Here is a 26,008-nt window from a genome sequence, read left to right as displayed (position 1 = left end):
CAGACACTGAGAAACTCAGCTTTGTTTGAAAGCCTTTGTAGGTGTACATTCAGCCAGTCTGATTATGAAGAAGTTCAAAGAGATATAAAGCAGGTGTTCTCTGAAACCCTATGCCATAAAGAAAATATAAAAAATCTTAATAGCAGTTAACTGAAAAAGAAATGAATTTTAAAAATCGAAACCTCCTTTTTTGGTGGGGCAGCAGTAGTAGCCTATGTTCAGAGCAGAGGTCAGTTCCAACCTGATGGTATTTGGAAGTTGTTGATTTTCTTAAAACTCCAGCCAGCAAATTCTAGGTTTTCACCACACGTTCTGTCAAAAAAATGTTTGTATCCGAAGCCAGTCTTTCTTACATTCATTTTTATCAAGCAGCCTCTAGTTCTCATACTAGAGAGATGCGATGAACTTGGTGTTCATTGTACCCAGCACAGCCATAGTTGCCATGATTTGTAAACCTTGATCATACCTCCCCTTTAAAACTTCCTTTTCAATTAGGGAGTTCCATTTTTTTATTTTTTTTTTTTCAGTCTCTGGCTGCAAAGCTACTGTTACTTCCCCTTGATTTCTAATCCTCTCATATCCACCCTGACTGCAAAGCCTAATTTAGTCATAAATGAACATCTCTTTTACTCTGGACTACTAGGAGAGATCACTCCCGCAGAATAAGCAGTTGCAGAACTATGCTTTATGGGGTGAAAGAATTCCCCTCTACCCTCCCCTTCTCTTGTTCCTTAATTTCATGGGGAATTTTCCCTAGATTTTACATGTTTTGTAGTTATATAGGCTTTTCTGTTCAAGGACTACAGTGTTTTGCTGAGACTGATTACGCTATTTGTATTCCTTGTATCTCAGTACAGGACAACAAGCCAAGAATCAGAGAAAGATGGAAATTTTCTCAAGGTTATATGATAAGTAGCGGTAGAGCTAAGAACAGACACTAGAAAACTAGGACCAAAGAAAGTATTGTCATTTGTTGCTCACTGTGGTTCATTTTGTAATTGAACTTTCTAACATTTTAATGCAGTATTACTTCAAAGCTTTATGCCATCATGACTTCAAGCTTAGACATGGAATTAGTGCTGGCTGCTAATTAGCTGCTGGTGTATAGTTACATGCATATGCAAACTTGCCTGAATGAAAGTCAGATTATGATTCTCTGAGTCAAAACAAGGCAAATCAAATGCTCTCTCCTCAGATCATAGGAAGAAAATGAGTAAGTACTCTGTATCAGATCAGTAAAGCAATTACCTTTCTCTCATTTCTAAAAAAAATTCAAGCACAGGGCTCAGCAAGTTGAAAGGACTTCTCAAATCCACCACAATTTTTAGTTTTTTAATGCTAAATACAGAAAGGCATTAAGAAAAATCTTCCAATCTTTTTGCTGTGAAAATATTTTAAAGGCCTAGGATTTGGAAAATCTAGGAATCTTGCCTGTCTTGCCTAATAACTGATAATTCAGCATTCAAGCTTTCACGTGCTTAGTTCATGGGTCTGTGCAACTGATCTTCCAAATGTTAGTAGAGCATAAAATAACGTGACACTTCTGGATCTGCAAACAGCTCCTGTATCTTTGCTGAAGATCAGATTGTTATCACTCACTATCGGTGCAAAATTAAGGTGCCTCGGGTCAATATAAACATTGGCTTCACACCCCTGCAAGCCACGGTGGAAATGCTGAATCAATACAGGTCTGAGCAAAGCAGCGCTTTGTGCAGGAAAAAGCTGACATGAAGGGGTCCTCTCTGGAAGGATGTGTTCCCAGGCAAAGCAGCAGGGCCCTAAGGCCCTTCAGTGAGGGACACCTTAGAGAAGAGTGAAAGGAAATAGGTGAGAAGAATAAGTACAGCACAAACTTCCTTTGTAACAACTTGTAGGAAGCCTAAGCGAGAGACAGGGTATTTTGGACCCTTCAACTGAAGCATACAGGGACAAATGCTGGAGGGGAGTTCTGCTTCGCATACCAGACACGCTAGGCAACAGTCAGAATGATTAACTTAACACTTGGACAGACCACTGATGCTGCCCTATAAATAGGTCTTAGCAGGTTTTTAGTTCCACATATTTAAGGGCTTAAGTAAACAAAGGTACAGTTTAATTAAGATATCGTGGCACATGGGATCAAGAACTACATACCAACCCATGCCTTTTTTTTTTTTTTTTATGACTTTTCCCTGAGTATTGCACAAACAAAAGCCATGATCTGGATAAACTAGAAGTTAAGGTCTTTGTCCAAAAATTACTCGATACTCAGTGGCCTGTGAAATTGGCTTTATTCACAATAAGACAACACATTTTCTTTCTAGTGTATTCAAGCAGGGTAGAAAAACCTTGTCAAAGTGGAAATTAAAGAGTGGTGGAACTGAGGATAGAGAGAAGAAAACATGACTTTTAAAAGAAGCTGAGCTGAACTATCTGAGTGACTATGACACTGAAGGCACTGTGATATGAACTGCTTTCCCTACAGCTTCTTTCAGCTGTAAATAAACAGCAGAACACTTGTTTCATTCACTGGTTGTATGTGGGTTAAAATACACACACAGCAGAAGAGACACCCTGTCTGGCTGTCATGCAGTAGGGCTCTGGCTTGAGTTAGTTAATGCTGAATATAACCCCTTTTCACTGTTGAGTTGCACACCCATCTGTGTTGTGTCCCTACACAGTATGTGTATTTTCTACATAAATTCCTAGTCAAAACTGTGCTAGTGGTGTTAAATAGTGCCTTGTGTCAGTGGTAAACATATTGAGTTTTGGGAGTGGGATGCTTTTCACCCCCAGTCTAAACAAAGCCACTGAAAATCCATCAGATGAGCTTAATTTATAAGATTCATTGCATTGCTGCACTCGCTGCTGTGAAGCTGGCTATAAAATCATCCCAAAGCCAAATAACAGTGTGCTGCCAAGCTGATCTGACTGCCAGATCTGACTGCACTGAATGCCCTATCCTCATCGACTGAGATAGCACAGACTGGAGTCTGAAGCTCAACAGAAGTGCCTTCCCTGCTGTTAGTGCTAAATCCTGGGGGAGACACTTGAGTTATCTGGTAGCTTAAAGAATCACAAGCACCTAGTTTGGGTCAAAACCTAGAATTAATTTAATGCCCATAAAATGGCAGCTGGGCTTGCAATTGCATGTGTGTTTTCAGCATCTTGCAACTACTTTTAAGGCTGCTCTCTGACCTCCTCTGAATGTTGCATTCCAGCCTCGCACTAAAAAAGCCTCCTTCAGATAAACAGATTAAAAAAAAATAAAAATAAAAATCACCAAGGCCACAAGAAACTGATCTCTGAATTGAAATAGGTAGAAAAATATGGTTCGAGGAGACATCCTTATTTCTAGGTTGGATATAGATGAATTTGAAGGTTGGACTATCCAGTTGAAAAGAAACTGGCTGAATGGTCACAGCCAGAGGGTTGTGCTGAATGATCCTATGCCCAGGTGAAGCTGGTGTTGAGTGGTGTCTCCCAGAGGTCTGTCTTGAGACCAATGTTCTTCAACATATTTATCAGTGACCTAGATAGTGAGACTGAGTGCACCCTCAGCAAGTTTGCTGATGACATCAAGCTGAGTTGTACAGTTGACACAATAGAAGGGGGGATGACCCCCAAAGGGACTTGAACAAGCTTGAAATGTGAGCCCATAAGAACTTAATGAGGTTCACCAAAGCCAAGTGGAAGATGTCGCACTTGGGTTGCAGCAATTTCAGTTATGTGTATGGACTGAGATGAGAACCTATTGAGAGCAGCCCTACAGAGGAGGACTTGGAGTTCTGGTGGATGTAAAGCAGGACATGAGCCAGCAATGTGCACTTGTAGCCTGAAGGCCAATTATAATCTGGGCTGCATCAAAAGAGAGGTCGCCAGCAGTGCAAGGGAGGTAATTATCCCCCTCTACTCTGCCTACCTGTAGTACAGTGTCCAGGCCTAGGGCCTCAAGCACAAGAAAGATGTGGAGCAGGTTCAGATATGAGGATGCCTAGAGTGTCTCTCCTATAAAGAAAGGTTAATGAAGATGGGCTTCTTCAATGTGGAGAAGAGCAGGCTCTAATTAAACTTCATTGCAGCCTTCTAGTACTTAAACAGAGCTAAGCAGGAGGGAGACTGACTTTTTACACAGTCTGATGGTGCTAGAACATTCTAGCATTCTGGTTACACTGGATATAAAAGAAGAGCATAGAGGTGTAGGCTTGCACTACTGTGCAAAGAGACAGATGAGATGAAGTGACTGAAATTTTGCCACCAACCTTTGAGGCTGGGACAGTAGCTGGCAGTAGTTTCCAGAACTATTTCCTGAGACAAATCTGGTTTAGTTCAACTAATGGAGAGGCAATTTTAATCCCAAGTTGCTGTTTGCTTTTTATTTCTTGTGACTTTTGCCTCCCATGCTCTTCACAATGCTTCTGGACCAGCAAAAAGGAAAAGGCAATAATGCCAGCATGCTCACTTTTTTTCTTGCATGGCCCCTTAAGAAGAAAGATGGTCCTGTAACACAAGCTGGAATGTTTCTCCTATCAAGTGGAAACTTTAATTCCTAGCTCCAATTCATGAAACACCACTGAGGACTTCAAGGCACTGGCTTGCAACTGAACAGAAGTATACCAAATAGAAGAGCATGCCATTGTTGATATGCCAACCCTCTTTGTTATGTGTTGAGTTCCTGCTCTGAGGAATAGTGATACTACAATACCTGTGTAAAGTGGCTGCAAGAATATTTTTCCATATAGACACAACCTATGTTTCCTGGAAATGGCAGTATCACTTCTCCAAGCATTTAAAAAACTGCAATGACAACAAAAGCAGTCTTGCTTCCAGCTCCACCTGTCAGACTGAAACCTGAGGCTCAGCTTGATAGATGACACCCTTTGAGAAAGCAGTGCAGCAGCTGCCCCGCTTTCACTTACTGAGCTCAGCATGTTGAAGCAGCTTACTAAATATGTGACCCTGATGTTTTGCATGCTAATAACTTTGGTGTCTCCTCATTATGGTAAGTGCAAAACCTCTCAATGAACCACCCCTTTCTTCCACTGCTATCTGAGACAAGCTCATCTAGAAGTACAATATCACTGTCACTCACACTTCGTGTTTTGCTGATCATATCCTTTTGGTCCCATGATAAGAAGCACTCTACTAGAGGCTTATTTATCCAGGATACAAAGGCCAGTAGATTAAGGTAAATCTGCATTTCTGCAACAGAAAAAACTTCTGATGTGCTGATGGTGATAGCTTAAACCACATTAACAGCAGGAAGAGTCCTCAGTTAGAGGAGTCAGGCTGTAGATTGAGCTGGAGATGCCTGAGTTGAACTCCAGCACAACTATCAGCTTGGTATCAGTTTCTCCATGTCTTTGAATGCCTGTTCTCAGTACGTGAAATACGTGCTTCTGAACACGATTACTGCAAAGGAATGTCACTACTGTGCTATTTGCAGTGTCTTGCTGTTGTAAGGCAGGCGTAGAAAAGAGGTCTGAACTACAACTTCACCAGATTTACAGCAAATGTCCTAAATTCTGCATGTGAAACAATGCAGCACCTGTGGCTGAGAAGCATGCCACATTTTTCCTGGAGCCTACAACATAGCACTTATAATACTTGCCTTTAAATGGCCCTTTGCCTCTGAATTCGGTACACAACTCTCTGAGGATGAGTCTACTAGTTCTGGTTGGGTGGGTGGACTCCCCAGGCTACCGCTTTCCTGCTTGGAAGTGCCAAAATGGGGCAGCGGGATGTAATCTGAGGAACAACTGACCCAGCTTTCCAAGGACTTGCTTCAAAGAAATAAAAATGCGCTTTTCCACTGACTTTCACAGCATTTGGATTGATCCCCAGATGTCTGTTAGTACTTCTTAATTCTGGAAGTGCTGCTATGGAAACCAAGTAAAGATGGCAATTCAGAGGAGACCAAAATTAAAAAATTAAAAAATTTAAAGTTTCATTGCAAATCATTGTGAGTTATCCTTGATGAGAAGTCTTGTTCAAGTCAATAGAGTAGCTAAGGCTGAGGTAAAATGATCTTAATCAAGAGATAAAAAATAAGCAAACAAAACATAGAAAATGCCTACTTTCTCACCCTTCCCTCAGTAAATGGAGCTTTGAAACCTCCATTTTTCAATTCTCCCAGAGCTGTTTCTGACTCTGGAGGACCGCCTCTAAACAGAGACCTTCCTAGCAGATTATTTGTTTGAAGGAGAAGAAAACAGTGCAGGAGCAGTAGAACCAACAAACAGCAGTTCAGAATGTCTGAAACAACGTGTTACCTGCTTATCAGCCTCCCGCTGTCTGAGGGACACAGCACTTGTTCAAGGCGCTGTACAAGATTTAATCCAACATTTTGTGGCATCTTGAATTAATTTAAGCCCTTAATTTCCCATAATTTCCTTCAAAACCTTCTGCATTTAAGTTCCCATGTCCTTCCTGTGTGCAGGATCTCCTCTGTGCCAGTCCTTAGTGTCTTCTTCACTGTGCTTTCAAATCTTCCACCCCAGCCAGAGGTAAAAGTACTCATGTAGGCATGAGTCAGCAGAAAGCTCTGTATCTTTGTTCATGAATCTGAATGTGAATTTACAGAAGAGATTGTATCTGTATTCCGCTATTCCACCTACTCCTGTTAATCTCTATATTTGCAAATAAGCCACTCCTGCACAAATTATGCTATTGACTTTAATGAGTCCAAATGCAGGAAATTCACTATTTCTCATCAACACCCTGGTAGCACAATCCAAACATTGACTCAGCTAATGTTTTCACCTTAGTGCCATGAAGTTACGCATATTTATTTAACATAAGTAATTTAAATTTTGCTTTTCCTTAATACCATAAAAAGATTTCAGAACTGTACTATGAAAACCATTTGCTTTATAAAATGAAGACAGGCCTCCATGTGTCTAAATCGCATATAGGAATAATGAGATAAATAGAATGCAAACTCTACTCAGAATAGCGGTCCAGAGGGGAGGAGCGTGATCTACAGAAGTGAGATTTAGCTCAAGGGGAAAAGTGGAGGAAAAAATGTAATTAAGCACAAGGAAAAAAAAGAATATAATCAACAAAACAATAATTTTCAATTCAGTAAGAGTTATGCACTCATTCACTGACACCCTTGCAACGAAGGACATAAAATGCTTGCCACTGGGGAACAGAATCCTGAGAGGTTCGTGACTTACCTAAAATTGGATGAGTTCTGTTGCAAGGGAGCACTGCAATGACTTTCCAAGAGTAGAGAAACATCATATACGTATCTCTTGTTTGTGACATCCAGAGTTTCTCCGGGTCATTTAATACTGAGCTGTTGTAGCAAGTACACACTACCTGTGAGACAATATTTAGGCAACAGAGTTCTTTCAAGTGCACAAGCTGAGAGAGTGATATGACTTGGCTTCTGGAGATACAGCTGGCTGACGTTCTTCTACAGTAAGTGGATAAATAACACTGGCTGTTATTTTACTACTTCTGTGTGCCATAAATCTTCAGGATGATAGGGTTTATTTTCATTTATTTTTTTAGAATTAGCAGTTAGGACATTGTGCTGAGGTTGAGATTATTTGAACATGTACAAGTACATCACCAAAATCCTTGAGTGATGAGTATATGAAGGCATTTAATAACATTGCCTTCATCACAATCTCCTATCCTGTGCCAAAAAGATGCCCTAACTGATGAAGCTTAATAGCAATGGTTATCCTTTATGTGAGAGGTATAGGGATAAACTAAAGATAAAACAGTTACTGTACAAGAAGTAGTCCTCCCTAGCATAGTGACCCAGCAATGCCATGCACTTCTTCCAGCTCTTTAAATAACAAAGCTGGAGGCCAGCAGTGTAAGCAGTCTGATTGCAGGAATTAAACCTGGATCTCTTGGGTCAAGCACCACCACTGGCCTTGCTGGTCAGGGACTCAGAGCCCAGTAGGAAATGAGGCTTGAATTTGTCTGAAGGCAGAGAAAAACTGATGTATTAGCCTTAAAATAAAGAAAACAAATAAACAACTAACAACAACAAAACATCCAACACCACAGCAAACAAGCAAAAAAACTTACCAAACCCCACTGCATTATTTTTATCCCCAAATGCATGGGAGACTTCTTCAGGGTCATCTCTAGGGCAACTCAGAAGCTGTGTAGGTCTCTATTATGGTAGAGACTCATGTGCTAAACTACTGCTGAGTTAGCACACTGTTGATGCCCTGAGCTTCCTGAGTTCACCATGGCCTTGGAAACCCCTCTTTTCTGAGCAGAACAATTTAGGATCTGAAAGTACTTTTGCAATCAGCAGGATCAAACTATTCTGAAGTGCCACATGAAATAAGTCTTTAGAATGTCACAGAAATACATAACTCTACCTCCTTAAAGTCAACTATTAAAGTAAACAGAGCAATCCTGGAATTGCATAATGACTTATTACTTTTAAAACACGATTATGTCAGCCTGCCCATGCTTGAAACTGTGAAGACTGTCTTCAGTGTTCTGTGTCTTGTTATCCATAAAACACAAAAGCATTTTAACCTTTGCTAAGCACTAATGGTAATGAACAGAAAGTGACAATTCGCAAACAACCTAATATGAGGTGAGATATGAGATACAGCGCCTGAATACATATAGTCTTTGTGATACTGAATATTCTGAATAGTCTTTATGGTACCGAATCTTTGCTCAGCTGGCTCTAGAGACTTCCCACAGGTAAACTATGATACTTCCTACCTGCAAGGTGCTGAAACTTAAGAAACTTCTAGGTTCATTCTGCATTTTCCATGGCCTGAGCACTACATGAACTCCTTTCCACCTCGGTGCTGCTGAGTCAAAGCCCAGAAGTCTCATGTTAGATCATAAGTAGAAAGCTTGTAAAGAAAACAGTTATACTAAGTATGTTTAAAATAATAATTTTCGTGCTTAGCAAAGTGATTATCAAGAATGCATGGTAGAGGATGGTGAAAGAGACTGATTTAATTAAACTGAACACTAATGAAGGAAGCTTCTTGCATGAGATGCACATATTTGAGATTTCCATGGGGCAATTTTGATTTATGTTTTCCATATCTTATCTGAAAAGCTTGGATTTCCTTCTGTTCAATTTCAGTTATTTTCCTTCTGTGTCCAACTTCAACTCACTGGCCTCTGATTGGATTATTCACAGCCATTTCTTTAGTCATTAACAGGACATGACTGCATTACCCAGAGAAGCCGTGGGTGCCTCATCCCTGGAGGCACTCAGGACCAGGCTGGATGGGGCTCTGGGTAGCCTGAGCTGCTGGGTGGCAACCCTGCCCACAGCAGTGGGATTGAAACTGGGTGGTCTTTCCAACCCAAGACATTCTGTAATATGTGAATATCTGTCAACTGAAATCCAGTAAGATGTGCTCTGGATAAAACTGTCCTCTTGTCTCAAACTTTTCTGCCTACGGCTTTTCAGAAGCGGGTTTCCTGCTCTTAGGGTTATGCATCCATGTAGGAAAATTGCCATTTTCCCAGTTCTTGTCATTTAATCAGCAATGTGAACCTAAATAACTGAATGGCAGGAATGGATGTGGGGCACACTTGCCAAGATACAAATAGGAATTGCTCTCAATCCATTTTAGTGAATTTGCTGACTACAAACAGGAAACAAGGCCACTTCCCCAGCAACTTTTGTGGCAAAAGGGGGAAAGGTGCTTGTGGGGGCACAGCAAAGCAAAGAAGTTGGTGCCCCCCTTCACACTTCCTGCTTTGTGAACAAACTTGTGTGGATCCTTAGCTGGGGTAAGCAGGCATCCACTGCCAGAACAAGTGGAAGACCACAAGGCCTTGAAGGACATCTCTCTAAACAGATATATATATAAACAAGGATGCTGACGTTCTTCTCTACTGCTCTTTGATAATCTTTTGTGACCCGACATGCTCTCTTTAGATAAGGCAAACTTTTCTTAATTGATGATAAATTTGCTAAAATTTGGCCTGGAAATTGATCTAGGAGATACAGACTTGTGGGACACGCTCAGGCTGTGAATCACTGTTAAATTATTTCATGTTGGAATTCAGCTTGGAGCAGAACTAATTCCAGTGTATGTAACCTCAAGCATCCAGTTGGGTTAAGCAGTAGTGCTTGGCGTCACTGATTCTGCCACTGAGTTTGGTTAATACAAAGTGTTTGTTTTGGCAGGTGATACTTCATGCCCCCCTTTTTTGCAGAGTGTGAAGGTTTTTGTTGTTTCTTTTTCCTGCTGCAGCTCCCCAAGGGTCTAATACCACATTCTTCTGTGGTGACTCTCCAATACATTTTTATTTATTCTGCAGCTCTATTTCAGTGAAGAAATAAATAGTCTGCTCTAATTTTTTGGCTTCTATGCTCCTTCTTGCACTTTTCTGCTCTGAATGTAGGACTCAAAAGTTCTCACTTGTAAAGCTCCTCAGGGGCATGGGTCAATAGCTGTGTGGGTCAGGAAAAGATCACAGTCGACAGCTCTCTATAACTGGATTCCGCTGCTGTGGGGAGCAGGATTTTTGTTTCCCATGGCAGGCATAGGGATAAGCTGCTGACAAATGCCGTAGGCCTTGCTGTTCTAACAGAGGAGAAGGTCTCCTGAGTAGGGTTTTCCAACATTGACAGATTTTATCCTAGTTGTATATTTAGAACTGGATAGCAAATAAAGTATTGTGTGAAGGGTAGAGAGAAGGTCGGTTATGCTTGTGGTCCTGTAGGTCAAAATGAAAGTAATCCTTGCTGGATAAGAAGTGAAAAACAGGATTGCCAATTTTGCTAAAATACGCCTCTTGAAAATACACATTCTCAATGCCTTATTTAATGCTGTCAGTAATTAATGATGAGCCATCAAGGGTCACAGAGATGCAGCAGGGCTCACGCCCTGCAGAATGGCTGCCTGCCTGGGAGCTGTTACATGCTGGGTGTCTGCAGTCCTGGCTCACAGGATGAACCATAGAAGGAAGCTTTGGCAACGCGCATGGACAAAATCTCAATCCCCTTTGTGACTAAAGGCTATCAGGCTCCTTCTTCCTTCACCTCAGTGTCTATATTGGCCACTTGAGGATAGTCATAGTGGCATTCTTTGCAGGAGGGTCACAGTGCCGGCCCTTGTTCCCACAGCCTGCTGGAAAGCTGAAGTACTGTTCAAATGCTAAAGAAATTTACTCCCTGGGAAAGCGTATCCCATGCACTCCCTGACTGCATCCTCCCAGCCTGAAAACTTTTCAAGCTGTCTATCTAAACAGTTCCCATACGATAATGCCTCACTGCCCCAGGCTTCTGCTTTTGCTTGTCTTCAGCTTCCCTTCTGCTGACCCCTGAATGGCAGCAGCAAAACAACCTGTGAACACCCAGAGCTTCTTGTGCTTTCAAAGCCAGGCTTGATGTTTTCAACATATTCTCTCACTTTCCTGCGCGCAGACTACTGTCTAACATTTCTGGAAAGGCAGCCTCTGACTCCAGCCAATTTCTATGGCATTTTAAAGCCACACATATGTTTAATATATCTACTACTTCCTTCCCCAGGGCTTCATGTTTCTCTTGCCATTCATCTTTTCGTGCTATAAGCACAGAATGAGTTATCTACAGCATCACTGCTGTAACGTATGGCACTTCCAAACACCTACATGGCAAATCCATTAAAAACTCTAACAGCCTCTGACTGACTCCACCAGTGTGAATGCTCTACCTGGTGGGAAACAAGCAGAAAAAGTACTTTTCCCATTCAGAATTTTATGAAAAGGTTATAGAAGCAGATGTCCTTTCTCAGTTATTTTTCTGACCCCAGGAAGAGGTATGAGTCAGTGCAACTAGGGGAGCTGGCTTAATCTGAAGCAAATGGACAGAAACGCTGGTTGAAACAGCTGTCCCTTCAGACGTGGTGAGCAGACGTGTAGCTCTGTCATGGATGCGAAGCTGACCCTCTCACTGAGAGCTGGCTACAAAGAGCACAGAAGTAAGTGACAGACCTCCTCTCAAACCGACAGGGCTCCAGACAAAGCTGCAGCTCACCTGCCCCCAGCAGACTTGCATTATTTTCCCTATGCTCCTGTTCACCACAGTGTAGGAGCCCCTGCCAGGGGTGTGCTAACAACATGTAAAACTCCGGTCAACAGCAGGTAGCACTGCAACCACAGCTCAGCTGAACCCTAAAGCACTTTGTACATTCTCCCACTTCTGAGCAGGGTTCATTTCTAGTATACTTATATATTTGAGTGTTGTAAAAACAAAGGTGCAAGGGTGGCATAAAGACATATGCAGAAAAATGAAGTCTGCTTGGGAAATACAGACTTTTGATTGTTCTTCTGTTAAGCCAAAATAGGTAGATGTACCCACTCCTATGATTGAGGCTAGCTATGTAAAGTCACACGCTTGACTCTTTTAAGATGCATGAAGCTGGCCTTGTATTACAAGTCTCTGAAGCAGTCAATGCTGGGAGCATCCAAAAAAAAAGAAAAAATCAGGCTAGAAAATGGCTTCTAGGAACCTCTTCAGAGTGGTCGTCCTTTGCCACATCACTGCTGCCAGGTCTGCTCATCTGGATCTCGTACCCTGAGCCATTGTTGTTTACTGGCAACATCAGTAAACAGAAGTGGAGGAGCTGGAGATAAGAAATAGAGATTGGAAGAAGCAGTACACAAGGTTGAAAAGACAGCTGTAAGCACAAAAAGACAACTGAAAAGTACAAAGCAGAAGAGTTTGTACACAAGAATCAAGGAACCGATATTAGGACAGGCAAGAAGAGAAGAAAGGGTAACAGCTGAGGGGAAGTGAAAGAAAAAGTATATGCCAAGCAAGAGGTAAGCAGGGAATGCAGACACTGAGAAATATGGAATCAATTTGGGGAAGGGTGAACTTAGAATTTCTGAAAATAATCAGGGTCAGCAGTCTGGGAGATGTCAGTGCGTTTAGCGACTCTGTGGTGAATTGCAGAGTGATCAAAGCACTGCCATGCTTCACAGTAAGCAGGCAAAGGATGCCTCGGACTCCAATAGGAAGCTCTTCTGTTGCCTTTGCCAATGACTACTGGAGACAGAAGTGGGCAAGATGGCTATCTTACCAAGGCAAGCACTGCAGGAGGTGGTTGAGTGCAGCCTAGAGAGAAAGCCGTGCTGCACATATAAATCTTGAATCCTGGCATCCCCTCCCCAGCAATCAAACTGCAGGCTATATTTAGCCCAACCTAAGCAGAAACAAAGAACAGCAGGAGTAGGCTTAGCTCAAACAGCTGCCACCAGCTGCTCTGAGGGGATGCAGGTAGGGCCAATGTCAGATGTAGTTAAATGAGATGGAACGGGGAACACAGCTATGCTTGAATGAACAATGCTGGCTTTTGGTTAGAATTTCTAGGTTTTATTATTTGATGGTTAGCCAGAAAGGAGATTGAAAGTCAAGCAAAGCAGAGTATGAATGCTTCTTACACCAAGGACAAGGCTACAGTGAAGTACAGAGAGAGAAGCAGAGAAAAGGGAGGCGGCAACAGATACAAGCAAACCATCTTGCCCATTACAGCAAGTGTGTCTGTATCTAGCCCAGGTTGCTGGTGTTAGAACTGAAGAGAATGGAGAAGCAGCAACAACAGCAGCTTCAAGAAAATCCACAACAGACTGACTGATGAACAGCTGCTGACTAAATGTTCATATCTGTGTGGTATCACTAGTGTGGCTTCTCCAAGAAACACATTAGTGGTGCTCATGGTTACTGCTGATCCCACTAGCGCCCTCCGCTTGGTTAATGCCAGGCCCCCAAACTAGATGTGCTGGGGCCACTCCAAAAGCAGGTCCTGTCCTTGTTAGCAAGACTAGGAACACACATTCATGGGTGACAATGGCTTATATGTTAGATCCACAAACTCAGAAACCCAGAGCTCATCGTCCCAATACAGGCATCAGTGCCATCCACTGAATGGAAGGATAGACAGGTTTTATGTTGCTGCAACTAGTTGTTTGCAGTGTTACCTGCTTCTAAAGATGTGTTTGTGTGCTTAATGGTAAGAAACCACCTTCAGTTGGTATAGCATGAACTTCAAAGCTTTTGTGGTAGTTTTCCTTGCAGATTCGTTTTAGGTGTCTCTCACTTGGCTGTTGCTCACATTGTTCTGTAGGAACTTCTAAACCTAGGTATCTTTCTCCAGGTATGTTCCCCATCCTGGGTTAGACAAGGAACATAGGGTAAGCCAACACAGAAATCTGTTTGTTCACAACATTTCCAACAGATGCTAGAAAGACTGAGGCAGGTGAAACCTTCATTTCTGTGATGGGACTGGCTCTTTGCACTGTGCTGTTTGCTGATGCCACTTTATCAATCAAATGGAAAGAACTGAGCCCTTATTGCTTCTAAACGCAACAGCAGCCCTGTGTCTTAGGCACCTTATTCCACAAGAAAAGGGTTCCTGTGGCTGCAGATAAGCAGGCACATATTTGCCAGGGAGTTGGTGAAGGTTTTAGTATTTTCCATCCTGCTCAAGCAGCCATGGAAGCCATATGTATTTCCATGTCAAATAGCAGAGCTGCAGCTGCACAGACTGCCCAGACAGATGAGAAGTGCATCAGCCCGTAGCTGAGTGCACCGCACCATTCATGCAATGCACAGACTTGAAGTGTTTAGCCTGGCACATACTGAGCAAAAAATCAAGTTGGATAGCACATGCCACAGCTGGACATTCTCTCTTTTTTGGCCAAAATATAAGGGCTTCTAAGCAGTGATATTTTGAGCATTCACAGTCAACTGAGTTATGAGTTGGAAAAGTATCAGCCATGCTGCTATCCAGTACATGCCCTTCTTTTCTTTCCTAGTTAATACATTTTCACTCCTCTGCAGCTTTCTGGGCACATACTGTACCTTGTGATGACATGAGAGAACAAGGCCTTTAAGTCTTCATTAATTGTTACTTCTGTATTTTTAAAAGGAGCTATTTAGGAAATTCTAGCTTTTGTTACCATAGGAATGAAGCTGTAGGATTCAATAGAAGAACAATTTAAATAGCGGTGTTTAAGTAATTCACATCAGTTTTAATTCTCCGCTCCCTCCGAGCTCCTCTTGGTCATAAAGAACTTAAAAAGTAACTCAGCACCACTTGATTCTAGCCCAATTGAGGAGGAAGTACCCCATTATCTATAGCAGGGCTAAGTAATGCCCCTTCCCAACCGCAGAGCTCTGCTCCTTCTTCCTGAGTGAAGAAGCAGCAGCAAAGCGCTCCTTGGCTCAGAGTTCCTCATGAGTTCTTTTCAGCTCCTTTAAAAGCAACATTTATGCAACATTTACACAGTAAAAACAGGGAGAATGAAGCATCCAATCCCCTGAAAAAGAGTGGGTTGAGCTGGAATGCTTGTACCTGGTGAACTCACCCAGGAGAAACCCAAGCTGATTTCCAGCTTAGTCTAATTCAGATCTGACTGCTTTAATAGAGCACTCTTAGTTGCCCTTCTGAGTTGGTTCACCCTTCTGTTTCTCTTTGAAAGGTTTAGGTCTACATTAAATACAAAAGCAGGGTGTCTGAGTTGATCAGTTAATTCTACTGGCCCGCTGCTGACAGCGGGGAGGCAACGAAAAGGAGGAGAACAGTAAACGCTGACACTCGGACTTGCTGTTCCCTGGTTTGTTTTCAAAACCTTTGAACTATGGAAACTTGATAAGAAACAAGAAAGTAGGGGGAAAAAAAGGTTTATTTTCCTTGGCTGTAACTTCAGGATTCGTTCTTTGGGATGCTCTCACTTCTCTGACTTGTGAACAGCATTCTGGTTGGGAACATTGGGTTTGCAGCTCCCTCCCGGGTGAGAGAGTTGGATTAATCGGAAGGGAGTTCTTAGCAGAACAAGGAGCCTTGCACTTTATTAAACAGATGTGTAGCATTAATAACAAGATTAGGATGTTCACTGCCCCTCAGTATGGATAACAACTAAATTGACTTTTGTGGTGCATGAAGGACAGCTATAATTCTCCATGTGTCTCATCCCAGCATAGTACTTCTTTCATCGTTAACTGCTTTGATTCACTGATCCAAAGTCCTACTCAAGAACTGGAAAGGAATTACAGTATGTGTCTGTAACTTCACAGACGCTCTGAAGTGGTGAAGCCACTTGCAGATTAAGGACCAAATGCCTGGCTCTTCCTCAGCAAGCAAAGATGAGCCAAGAAAGCAGGCCAGCAACCATATTTTGGCATGACTATCTGGCAATTACAGTGACCTTATTTATCACCCAGTGTCTCCTTTTCATCAGTCTCCTTTTCATAATAGATATCTAGTCTGGTCCAGCGTCCCGTCTTGCATTCTTGCTTCTAGAGTCTGGCTTATCTTTCAGCTGTCTAGCCAAGCCCATGCTAGTAACCTATAGCCACAGGACACCATCTCTACAATGCATTACAAAGTACTGTCATTGATAGGAAATTACATGGGGACTCTGAAACAAAAGCATTAATATAGTAGGATACTTAGCTGCCAAACCCAGCTATCTGGAGACTACTTAGTGTCCAGCTCTCCTTTCAACGAAGGTCTAACAGCTTCCATGTTGCTACTGTTGGCTACAACCAAATAGGTACTTTCAGACACCACCACTGCCAGCCACCCACTATTGCTCTGGAATTGGCTGAGCTGTTGAAACTGGATCCTTTTATGGGAACGTACAAGAGAGTTTTTCATAAGCAAGATGGAAATTCTGGGATGCAGTTGCTGCTCTGTAGGGGTGGCTGATAACGCTCCAGAGCTTCCCCACCCCCTTAAATTCACCTTTGTTGTGCTGCCCACATATTTGTGCCTTCATTTCCACACAGCTTCACATGCGTGGTCACAATCAAAAAGAGGGGACTTTAGTCATGTTTTATGTAATAACTCTCTGCATCTAAAAAAAAAAAAAAAAAAAAAGAAAAAGGAAGGACTCTGAAACTAGGATATTTAATCTCCCACTCAGTTCCAGGACTACAGAAAAACATTTTGAACATAAAAAAAATGAATGTTTTTTTGTTCATCTTTTGCTGGTGAGGCACTTGAACCTAATTGGCAGCTTTGCATTTTGAAATATAAGCTCCCAGATGGGTAGGGTTATCAGAGCACAAGTCCTATGAGGAGTGGCTGAGGGAACTGGGATTTAGTCTGGAGAAGAGGAGGCTCAGGGGAGACCTCTACAGCTCTCTAAAAGGAGGTTGTGGCAAAGTGGGGGTTGGCCTCTTCTCCCAGGTAACAGCAACAGGACAAGAGGGAATGGCTTCAAGTTGCTCCCATGGATTCAGATTGGATATTAGAAACAATTTCTTCTCGCAGAAACTGATGTTGCCTTGGAACAGGCTGTCCAGGGGGGTGGTGGAGTCACGGTCCCTGGAGGTGTCCAAGAAACATATAGATAGATGTTGTATTAAGGGACATGGTTTAGTGGGCAATACTGATGGTAGGTGGACGGTTGAACTAGTTGACCTCTAGTGGTTTTTTCCAATCCTAATGATTCTACGATCAGGGTGTGGGGACATTTTTAGTGTTCCAGTATTCCTGAAAACATTGCAAAGTCCCCTTGCATTGTTTTGAATCCATCCAAAAGACTGGACAACTACTGAAATCATCAACCAAGTACAAGTTGAACCAAAGAACCACTAAAGTTACTTGCAAAACCTGGAGGGAGTAGCAAAATACAGCAGCAGATTTATGAAAGCATTTCCAGCTCATAAAGTATGTGGGAACAAGGTGTGGCAGGGGTGAGGGCAACAGGAGAGAAGGCACAGTTTAAACGTATCCCAGTGTATTAACAGCATTCCCTCAGGTATTTTATTCAAACGGGTAGAATTTAATCTGTGCTGGCTTTGTGTAAGTGGTGTAATCTCTAATGACCTCTGCCTCATATACGCCTTTTTTCCTGAAGGCTGACAGAACTCCTTCACTGATAGCTTGCTGCTAAAAAGACCTTCAGGGTAAACATACTTTCATAAACTGCTTCCCAAGCTAACTAAACCATAATAGCAGCTTGTGGGACACAACCTCGACAACACTTCCAACATAAAAGTGACCTTGGGGAAATGGAGCTGGCTGACAGCAGTTGGGAGTCAGCCTAATGCTCTTTTAAAGTAGGTCCCACTCCTGGCTTCTCTCGTGCAGGTTTCCCTAACAATAAGAAACACCTTACAATTCCCAAGCTGGCACAGGAGCATGAGTGGCCCGAATCTTCCTATTTCTTCATCCTTCGGTGCAAGGACACGTGAACGTGGTCCTTGAGCTGCCAAGTTAATGCAACACCATCGAACTGCCCGAGGAAGCATGCAACCCTAGCACTGCTCTCATTTATCTCACCAAGGGAAGGGCTGTCAGCACAAAAGGATTTTTAACATTTATGCCTCCCCCTTGTGTTTCTATCATATGAAATCTCCAGGCTTTGCCTATTTCTCAAAAGGTCTCTCTCAAAGCAAACCTAACACATCACACTTCTTGATTTCCTGGTAAACATGTAAATCCAATAGAATGCTGAAAATAAAGATCCTTTCAGGTGCCGAACTCAAAATGCTCCGCTGAAATCAACACAAAGTACAGCAATAAACACCTATCAGAAGCCATCTGACACTTAACAGAGAATCTGATCTTGGGCAGATTGCTATATAAATAATGTAAGTAAGAAACATAATACCTTAATCTAGCACAGGTTCTAAAGGGACAACCCGAATAATACTAATTCCCTCTGTTTCCATGGAAAAGAGGAATCTTGCCTTAATGAGAAGTAGGATGGAGTTTGGGTGTGAAGTTTCCAGTCTTCTATGTTAAAGCAACAAAAGTACTTTAATTTTGGAAATCCTGGAGACAAAAGAGGGGAAAGCAAAAGAGAGAAGCCCTGGCATTATCCTGCCCTCTCTGACAAGAGTAAGTTCCCAGCTGTCCTACTGCACAAAGACTTTGTATGGAGCAAAACGTTACCTGCTGACAAGCAGAAGAAAAAGCAGACAGGGGACATACCTGATTTGCCCACGCCGGCTCGACCAAAGATCGCCAGCTTCACTTCTGCGCTCTTAGCCATGCTGGAGGAACGGAGTGTCAACAAATTCACTTGATTATCAAAACTGAAGCAGAAGGAGCGTTCCCAGATCCTGTCTTCGGCCTCACCGTGTCATCCTGACGTCAGTGCAGTGCCTGGGGATGAACACCACGAGGATGGAGCTACAAGGAGCCAGGCGCTTCCTCACCACTCCCCCGTGTGATTTATAAGTCATGCCAACGGTGCTGCGCTCCAGCCTTAAGCATTGCAGTAACACCACTGACACATTTGGCACCGTTAAGTAAAATCTACCTTCAGCTTTCCAGCTCTCACTGTTTGTTTCATGCTGACACTGTAATGCTGACAAAGGTACCTATTGAACCCGAAGTGTCTGCCTCCGGGCTCCAGGTAGGGCTCCTTATTCTTTTTGTCCCCGTAGGCATCAATTGTTTGTACCTGCCTTAACTCTGACAACTTAGTTTTCTATTTAAAAGCTACAACCATTGACTAGCAAAGCCTGCAGACAGCTGATCTGTCCTGGAGCCCTCAAATTCCAGAAAGGTTTCAATTACTCAGCAGCAGTTGTTTAAAAGCCCTGAGCACTTGTACCTTGCCCCTTCTCCTAAACAAATCCATACCCAGGAGTTCGGTGCTCCAGTGTTTGAGCTGCCTCAGCTCACACACGCACATTCAGCAAAGAAATGGGGCTAGAGAGGATGCCAGACACCTGGCAACACGCTTCCATCGGGCCCCGTGGGAATCAATGGCTTTGCTGCGTGACCTTGAGCAAGTCACCTGCTCCTTCCTCGCTGCCTTCATTTCTCAGAGCTGGGCAGTAACACACTTAAAGCCGCCTGTCCTTGTAAAGCACTCTCCGACATCGTGCAAAACACGGCAACGGTGACCCCTCAGCCCCGAGCACAACCTGGAGCGCTCAGGCTGCTTTTACAACCGCGGAGAACTTTATCGTTACGAAGGCTTGTCGCTGCGCTAGGATGCCCTCGTTAGCTGTTAATTCTTACAGCGGCAAAGCAAACTCTCGCTTACTATTACCTGCTCCGAAGCAAGGCACAGCCGAGCGCCGAGGCGGTGGGAAAGGGACACGGGGCTCTCCCTCTCCCGAGCGCGGGTCCGGGACCCGCCGCTGCCGGGCTGCGCTGCGGCACGTCTCCCCGCGCCCCGCCGGCAGCTGTAACAGCGATACGACCACGCACCGCTCCGACACCGCCCGCCTGTGACTCCGGGCTGCTCCGCTCCCCGCAGCGCTCCCGGCAGGTGCCGCCCCGCCCGGCCCCGCCGCTCCCCAGCTCCGCGCGCCCCACGCCGCAGCCGCCCACTCGTTGCTCACCTCCTCGCGATGCCGGGCTGCGCCGTGGCGCTCAGCGAGCGAGGGAGGTGCGGCCCGGCCCGGCCCGGCCCCGGGCCACCCGCCGGAGGCAGCGGCGCGGCCGCACAATGCGGACACCCCGCCCGCACGGCGGCGGCGGCGGCTCCCGCGGTGCCCTCCGCCAGCGGTGCTGCAGCGCCCCCTGCCGGCAGCGCGGTGCCTCTGCGAGAGCGTCTCCGGCCCTGCCTTTCCTTCCCTGTCGCTTGCTCTGCAGTACCTCCCTGCACCCTGTGTGACTGTCTAAAGCTAGGCAGTCTCTCCCAGTCCTTACAACAAAACAGCAAAGTGACAGTGAGGCCGTTTCCTTAAACCTCCTTCTGTCAACCTTCTTCATACGCTGCTCTTCCTCCGTGCGCCCCATCCTGCGTTATGGCAAAGGAAAGCATTGTTTTAATTTGCAAACGGGGAAAATGAAGCATGTCATTGCATCAGTCCTCTCGAGAGCTCAGAGCCAGGGATAAAGCTCTGAAGTGACGGGACAAAATTTACCGGATAACTCTTGCTTCCACGTTTATTAAACTATGCAGCGATGTTAAGGTACGTGAATAACAGTTGCGAACCAATGTGAGCTCAAAAGCACTTAAAGTCCAGTGGACGTTCCTCTCATGTTTCTGTTCCAGCCCCAGTGTGAATGAGATACAAGGTGAGTAAAAGAAATAGCTCTCCCCCCTCTGTCCTTCTCAATGCAAATGTAAATACAAGTCGGGTTGGAAAAGACGAGCCCACGTCTCTACACAGGAGCACAGGCAGCATTTAGGAGGCATCAGCCCTGAGGAGCAATGAGCACCTACCATTCCCCACATGCTGTGCCAGCTGCGGGCACTCAGGAGCAGATCCTAAAATAGTTGCACGACATATCATTCAAAAGCAAAAAAGAAAATTAGAAAGCAGATGTGAGAGCAGGAGTGTGGTTTGTGCTTTCCTTGTTAAAAATAAACGCTGAAACTTTAAGCCTTCATTCTTTGTTTGGTTTACATCATTTAGAGGGATTAGATTTTTCCATCGTCCTAAGAGAGGAACTGGTGAGTGTCTATTTTGCATCTGGGGAAACGTGTGCTTGTCTGGAGGCCTGACATTTGTTTTGCGTCTATGGAATTCACCCTGCATGGGGCTGTCAAATTAAATACGGTAACAGGCTTTTCCAAAGCAGTAGATAATTTATTGGTCATTAAAAATCCCAGTCACTGTGCAATCTGCTTGAGATGAAGTCTCCTGGTGCCAGGGCATAAGAATTCAGTAAACACCAATCCTGGCAAACAGGCAGAGTTTTGGACTATTGAGACACACAGGCCTGGTTCAGGACCACATCCGTTGCTGTTTGCTTCCTCTGGCCTCATGCATAACGTTGATGGGTTTGGGTGTGCTTTTTTTCCCTTCCTAAAATGAGTTTAGACATTCATTGGTTTTAGTTTTTAGTTTCCTACCAGTGTTGCATGTTTCAACAACTTTTAAAAGAAGATTTGGGCATAAAGTTTGAAGGGACTCATGAGAAAGAAAAAGATGACAAAGATCTGATTTCACAAAGGAGCTTGAGTTTTATAAAAACCACTGTCACTTTGTTCTCTGATCACCCTTGGTCGTCTGAATACAAACTGTAGAGCAGATGACACCAGTGTCAGCACAGGTGAGGAGACAGATTATCCTGGTTAGCAAGTGAGGTTCCTGCAGTTGGTAAAGGATTATCGAGATCAGGATTAATACCTTTGCTTCTGCTTTAGAAGAACAACTCAGAACTGCAGAAAGGATTGCTCTAGAGCCATGCACACCTGGTCAGAGCTGGATGCTTGTGCTGAGCAGCACCACCAGCAACTACACTTACAGCCTTTTCTACCAGCATCCTCCTGATAGCTGAGGCGGTGCTTGATTACTGTTAGAAAAACTACAGAACTAATAACAAGTTAACACAAATATTTGTAGCTGTCTCAAAGGTTCAAAGAGAAACATTCTGATTCTTCTCTTCGTTTTCACAGAATATCTTCCAAATGTTTCTGTGTTGGCTTCCAGCAATGTACATAAATCTGTTCGGTTATGCTAATCCAGTGACATAAAAAGAAACTGCAACTTTGTCGTTGGTTTATGGACAAACTTAGTTCTTAGTCTGTAGTCATCATAATGCCCTGCTGTTTTAAATTAATGTTGCCTTTGCTTATGTTTTCCCTTGTAGCTCATGAAACACTGAGTTTATGATGACATGCTTCTTGAGTGTGTGCTAAGGCTTTATAACTTCTCTCTTTTCTTACTATGTATAAGAAAAATTAAACCCTTTTGTTTTAAGAGACAGGCTTTACTGTTTAGTAGGTGTTTATTTCTAGTGTAGTAATTGAGACCACAGTCCTGGAAACATTTGCTTGTGTTTATGTGAGCAGACTTAATGAAGCAGCTAAGGAAGCTACAGCTTCCCCTTTAGGTTAACCTGGTGCCATACTAACTCGGTGCCACTTCACAGGAAAATATCTGTGCATCACAAGCATGAAATCCCTCACATATATTATTACTGTGTTTTCTGTTGTATGTGCAATTAATTTAGGCCCTTGTGGAGATCTGAAGAACAAGCAGATAGATGCTGAACTTTGCTGAAATTCAGGCTATAACAGTCTCTGATCTGAAGCTCTGCAACAGCCTGTATTGACGTTGCAGCCATGAAGAGAGAAGAATAATCTGGGCTTCAACATTTTGTTTCAATTGGCTTAATGAGGTGCCAAAACAGAGCACTGGAGAGGGGCAAGGGATGCTCTTCACAGCATCTCGTGGATCTCACACATGGAAATGCCTCTGTGCTGTTTTCTGATTCAGGCCTTCTATTTCAAACACTTGGCATGTTTGCAAAGAGATGTGTAAATACACAGCTTGGGTTTTTTGCAGTAGCAAGATTTTTATAAGTTATACATCAAAGCGTTGCATGTGCATGCAAAGTTGATGTGCATGGTCCAATGGAAGCTATGCTACGTAGATTAGCAGCAAATAAATTCATGTTTTGTAATACAAGATAAATGGGTTCTCTTCCAATATTTAAAGAGGGCCTAAAGGAAAGATATGTAGGGAGATTTAAACAGGGAGTACAGAAGATACTCTTCATTATAAGGGCAGTGAGGCCCTGGCACAGCTGCCCCGAGAAGCTGTGGTGCCCCATCCCTGGAGTGTTCAGGGCCAGTTTGGATGGGGCCCTGGGCAGCTCAGCTGCTGGGTGGCAGCCCTGCCCATGGCACAGGAGTTGGAACCAGGTGATCTTTAAGTTCCCTTTCAACTCAAACCATTTTGTGATTCTGTGATTCTATTGCTCACATCAGAAGTCATAAATTCTGCTCATCTGTGCCACTGATTAGGTTTCATCCTGTCAGTCTGCCTTTAAATTTGAGCAAGTAGTGACTACATACTCATTTGGAATACAGCAGTGACTGCACTGACCCCATCATAGTGTAGTCCTTTTTTTTCCTTTGTTTAAGGTTTGCTTTCCTAATATTGTTCTTTCTCCTCCCTCACTCATGGAGTGATCTTTTGATAGCATTTTTTAAAGGAAAATTAATTAATGTATAGCCATAGAGAAAATAGGGTGAGTCTAATTCTCTTGTACGTATTCAGAATTATAACATACTTATATGCCTGAAAGAAACCAAAGAATTCCAGTTTCCACCCCAAAGTAAGTTTGAACTAGTAATTAAATCACCTATGTAATATTATGTAGATCAACTCATAGTCTTCTAACAGAGAGATCTGGGTTATGGATTTAATAAAGTACAGTAATGGAATTAAAAACCTCTGCTAACAGTTGCAACAAATTTTGCAACAAATGTGCAGTAGTAGGCTTTATTAATGAACGAGTTACACTGATGTGTCATCTTAATTTCTTACAGATGTATTCATGTGCTTTGAAAAGACCAGTGGAAATTACCATAAATTCATTTGCTATCCATGTTAATGAATGCTAGCCCTTATTCTTCTTCAACAGTATTATGATTGCAATCTGGATTGCCGTGGGGACCCCACTGTAATTCATCATTGCTTCAGTGTTCAGATTCTCTGGTGGAACCAGATATTGGTGTCGACAGCATCTGGAGTTTTCCGTCTCTCATCTTTTTTTCTACCTCCTTCCCTCTGTTTAATCAAGAGAATGAAAGGGGTAATTGCTGCCATCATTAATAATATGTTCAAGGAGCTGAATGACAGAGGATTTTGGAGGATATTTAAACCTAGAGTGTAATAGATACAGACTTGTTCTCTTCTCTTGTTTCTCTCTGAATATAACTACCACCCAACAGAAAATGCTGAATGAGGGCTGGGTGGGACATCTCTAGTACAGAGAACCAGGCCCAGGCAAGTGTTCTGCTTTCAGCCCTGGGGCCTTGCTTGCATTGTGGCTCAGCTTCTATACAAAAGATAGACCTGTTCATGGAAGTTAAGACTGAAGAATATTCACTTTGAACACCCTGTAACATGCCCAGAGAGGCACGAGGCCACTTTCCAATTTTCCATTCTGAATCCAAGCAGTAGGTTTGTTGGGGTATGCCATTTCACATGAGTATCCTAGTGACTGCAGTATATAAATGGGTATATGTGACTATTTTATGTTATATACACAACTTCTGTGCTTGTATTAAAGAGAGAGAATGGCTGTGCTGGATTTTAATTAGGAGTAATTATCTGTGCCTGATCAAATCTAGATTTACTTTCCTACTCAAGCTGATCAGTTTCTAGCCCATTCTCAGGGGTTAGGGACTAACTGAGCTCAGGGATGCGCGGCAAAGGAAGTCTTGAGTGTGAATTGTTCTTCAGCATAGACCATGTCTACCTGCCCAGTAGTGCATGGCAATATGTACTCCACGCTGTCTTGTGGAAATGTGGCCATGGCCAACATCAGATAAGCATTTCAGCCTGGGTCCCTCCTGAAATGGCTGCTAGCATGAACAAGACGGTGCTGTGGGGATACTGAACACAGACATGGAGCAGTATGGGGATTCAGGGTGCTGACAGGGATCATCCATAGACATGACTGAAAGGGCCAGCCTTGCAGCTCTTCAGTTAAGATGAAGGCAATCATGGCAGTCCCTGCCACAAAGAATATTTAGTTTTGTTCAGGAAAACATTAACATAATGAAATCATAGCATTCTGCCTCAAGGCAGCATGGCCTTCATTGATAGGCTACAGTCTTGTTTGGGGCAAGATGGATTTGGAATCCTTGTGAAAAAGGGGAAATTCGTCTTGGTGCCCTGTACCCACCACTGGCTAAAGACAGGGTAAGTAAAAAAGGGGTGAAGATGAAGAAACTGTCACCATGCTTATTTTTTCTCAGCTTTTCTTTCTAAGCTACCCGGGAATGAAATGTTTCATTTCAGGTTGGACAGACCACTGCATTAACAGAAAATCAATCTTTTTTATTTTTCTTTTCTAAGAAAACAAAACGTTTATGTTGATTTCTCACTGATGACTACTTCTGCTTGTAGAAGTCTGTTGTATTGTTTAAGAAATCCATTAACCTTTATAAAACCTCCGGAACTATGCTGTGTTCTTTCCTCTGTCCTCTATGCTATGCTTGGGAAGAGCTCCTGTAAAGATAGTTCATTATCCCCCTTCACATCTAGCCCTTAAAATTCCTCCATGCTGTCACTCTGAAAATGATCTTGACAAGTGTTTGTCTGCAAGTATGTCATGTCTACTGCATGTGATCAAAATGACATTTTGACAATCTTTGTTCTTCTCCATCTATCCTTATCAATCAGTTGTCTTCCAAGAAAAGA

The 26,008-nt window shown here is 43.2% G+C and overlaps 1 protein-coding gene across 3 annotated transcripts in view; it reads right to left on the bottom strand.

The window, feature by feature from the left end:
* RERG (RAS like estrogen regulated growth inhibitor) overlaps positions 1 to 20,353 on the bottom strand; it is a 103,413-nt gene extending 83,060 nt beyond the window's left edge. For 2 of the 3 annotated variants that reach the window (XM_015864681.2, XM_032445231.1), the window contains exons 1-2: positions 20,237 to 20,353; positions 18,870 to 19,043 (exon numbers count right to left, since the gene is read on the bottom strand). In XM_015864681.2, coding sequence (XP_015720167.1) covers positions 18,870 to 18,930 — 61 coding nt within the window. In that variant the 5' untranslated portion in view covers positions 18,931 to 19,043; positions 20,237 to 20,353. Of the gene's footprint in view, positions 1 to 18,869; positions 19,044 to 19,941; positions 20,093 to 20,236 lie in introns of those variants that run through there. The other variant, XM_015864691.2, reaches the window with a different exon arrangement.
* Positions 20,354 to 26,008: the final 5,655 nt, after the last annotated feature.

Source organism: Coturnix japonica, chromosome 1 (assembly GCF_001577835.2).
Source record: "Coturnix japonica isolate 7356 chromosome 1, Coturnix japonica 2.1, whole genome shotgun sequence".
NCBI classification, from domain to species: Eukaryota; Metazoa; Chordata; class Aves; order Galliformes; family Phasianidae; genus Coturnix; species Coturnix japonica.
This window is presented reverse-complemented; position numbering and strand designations above follow the sequence as displayed.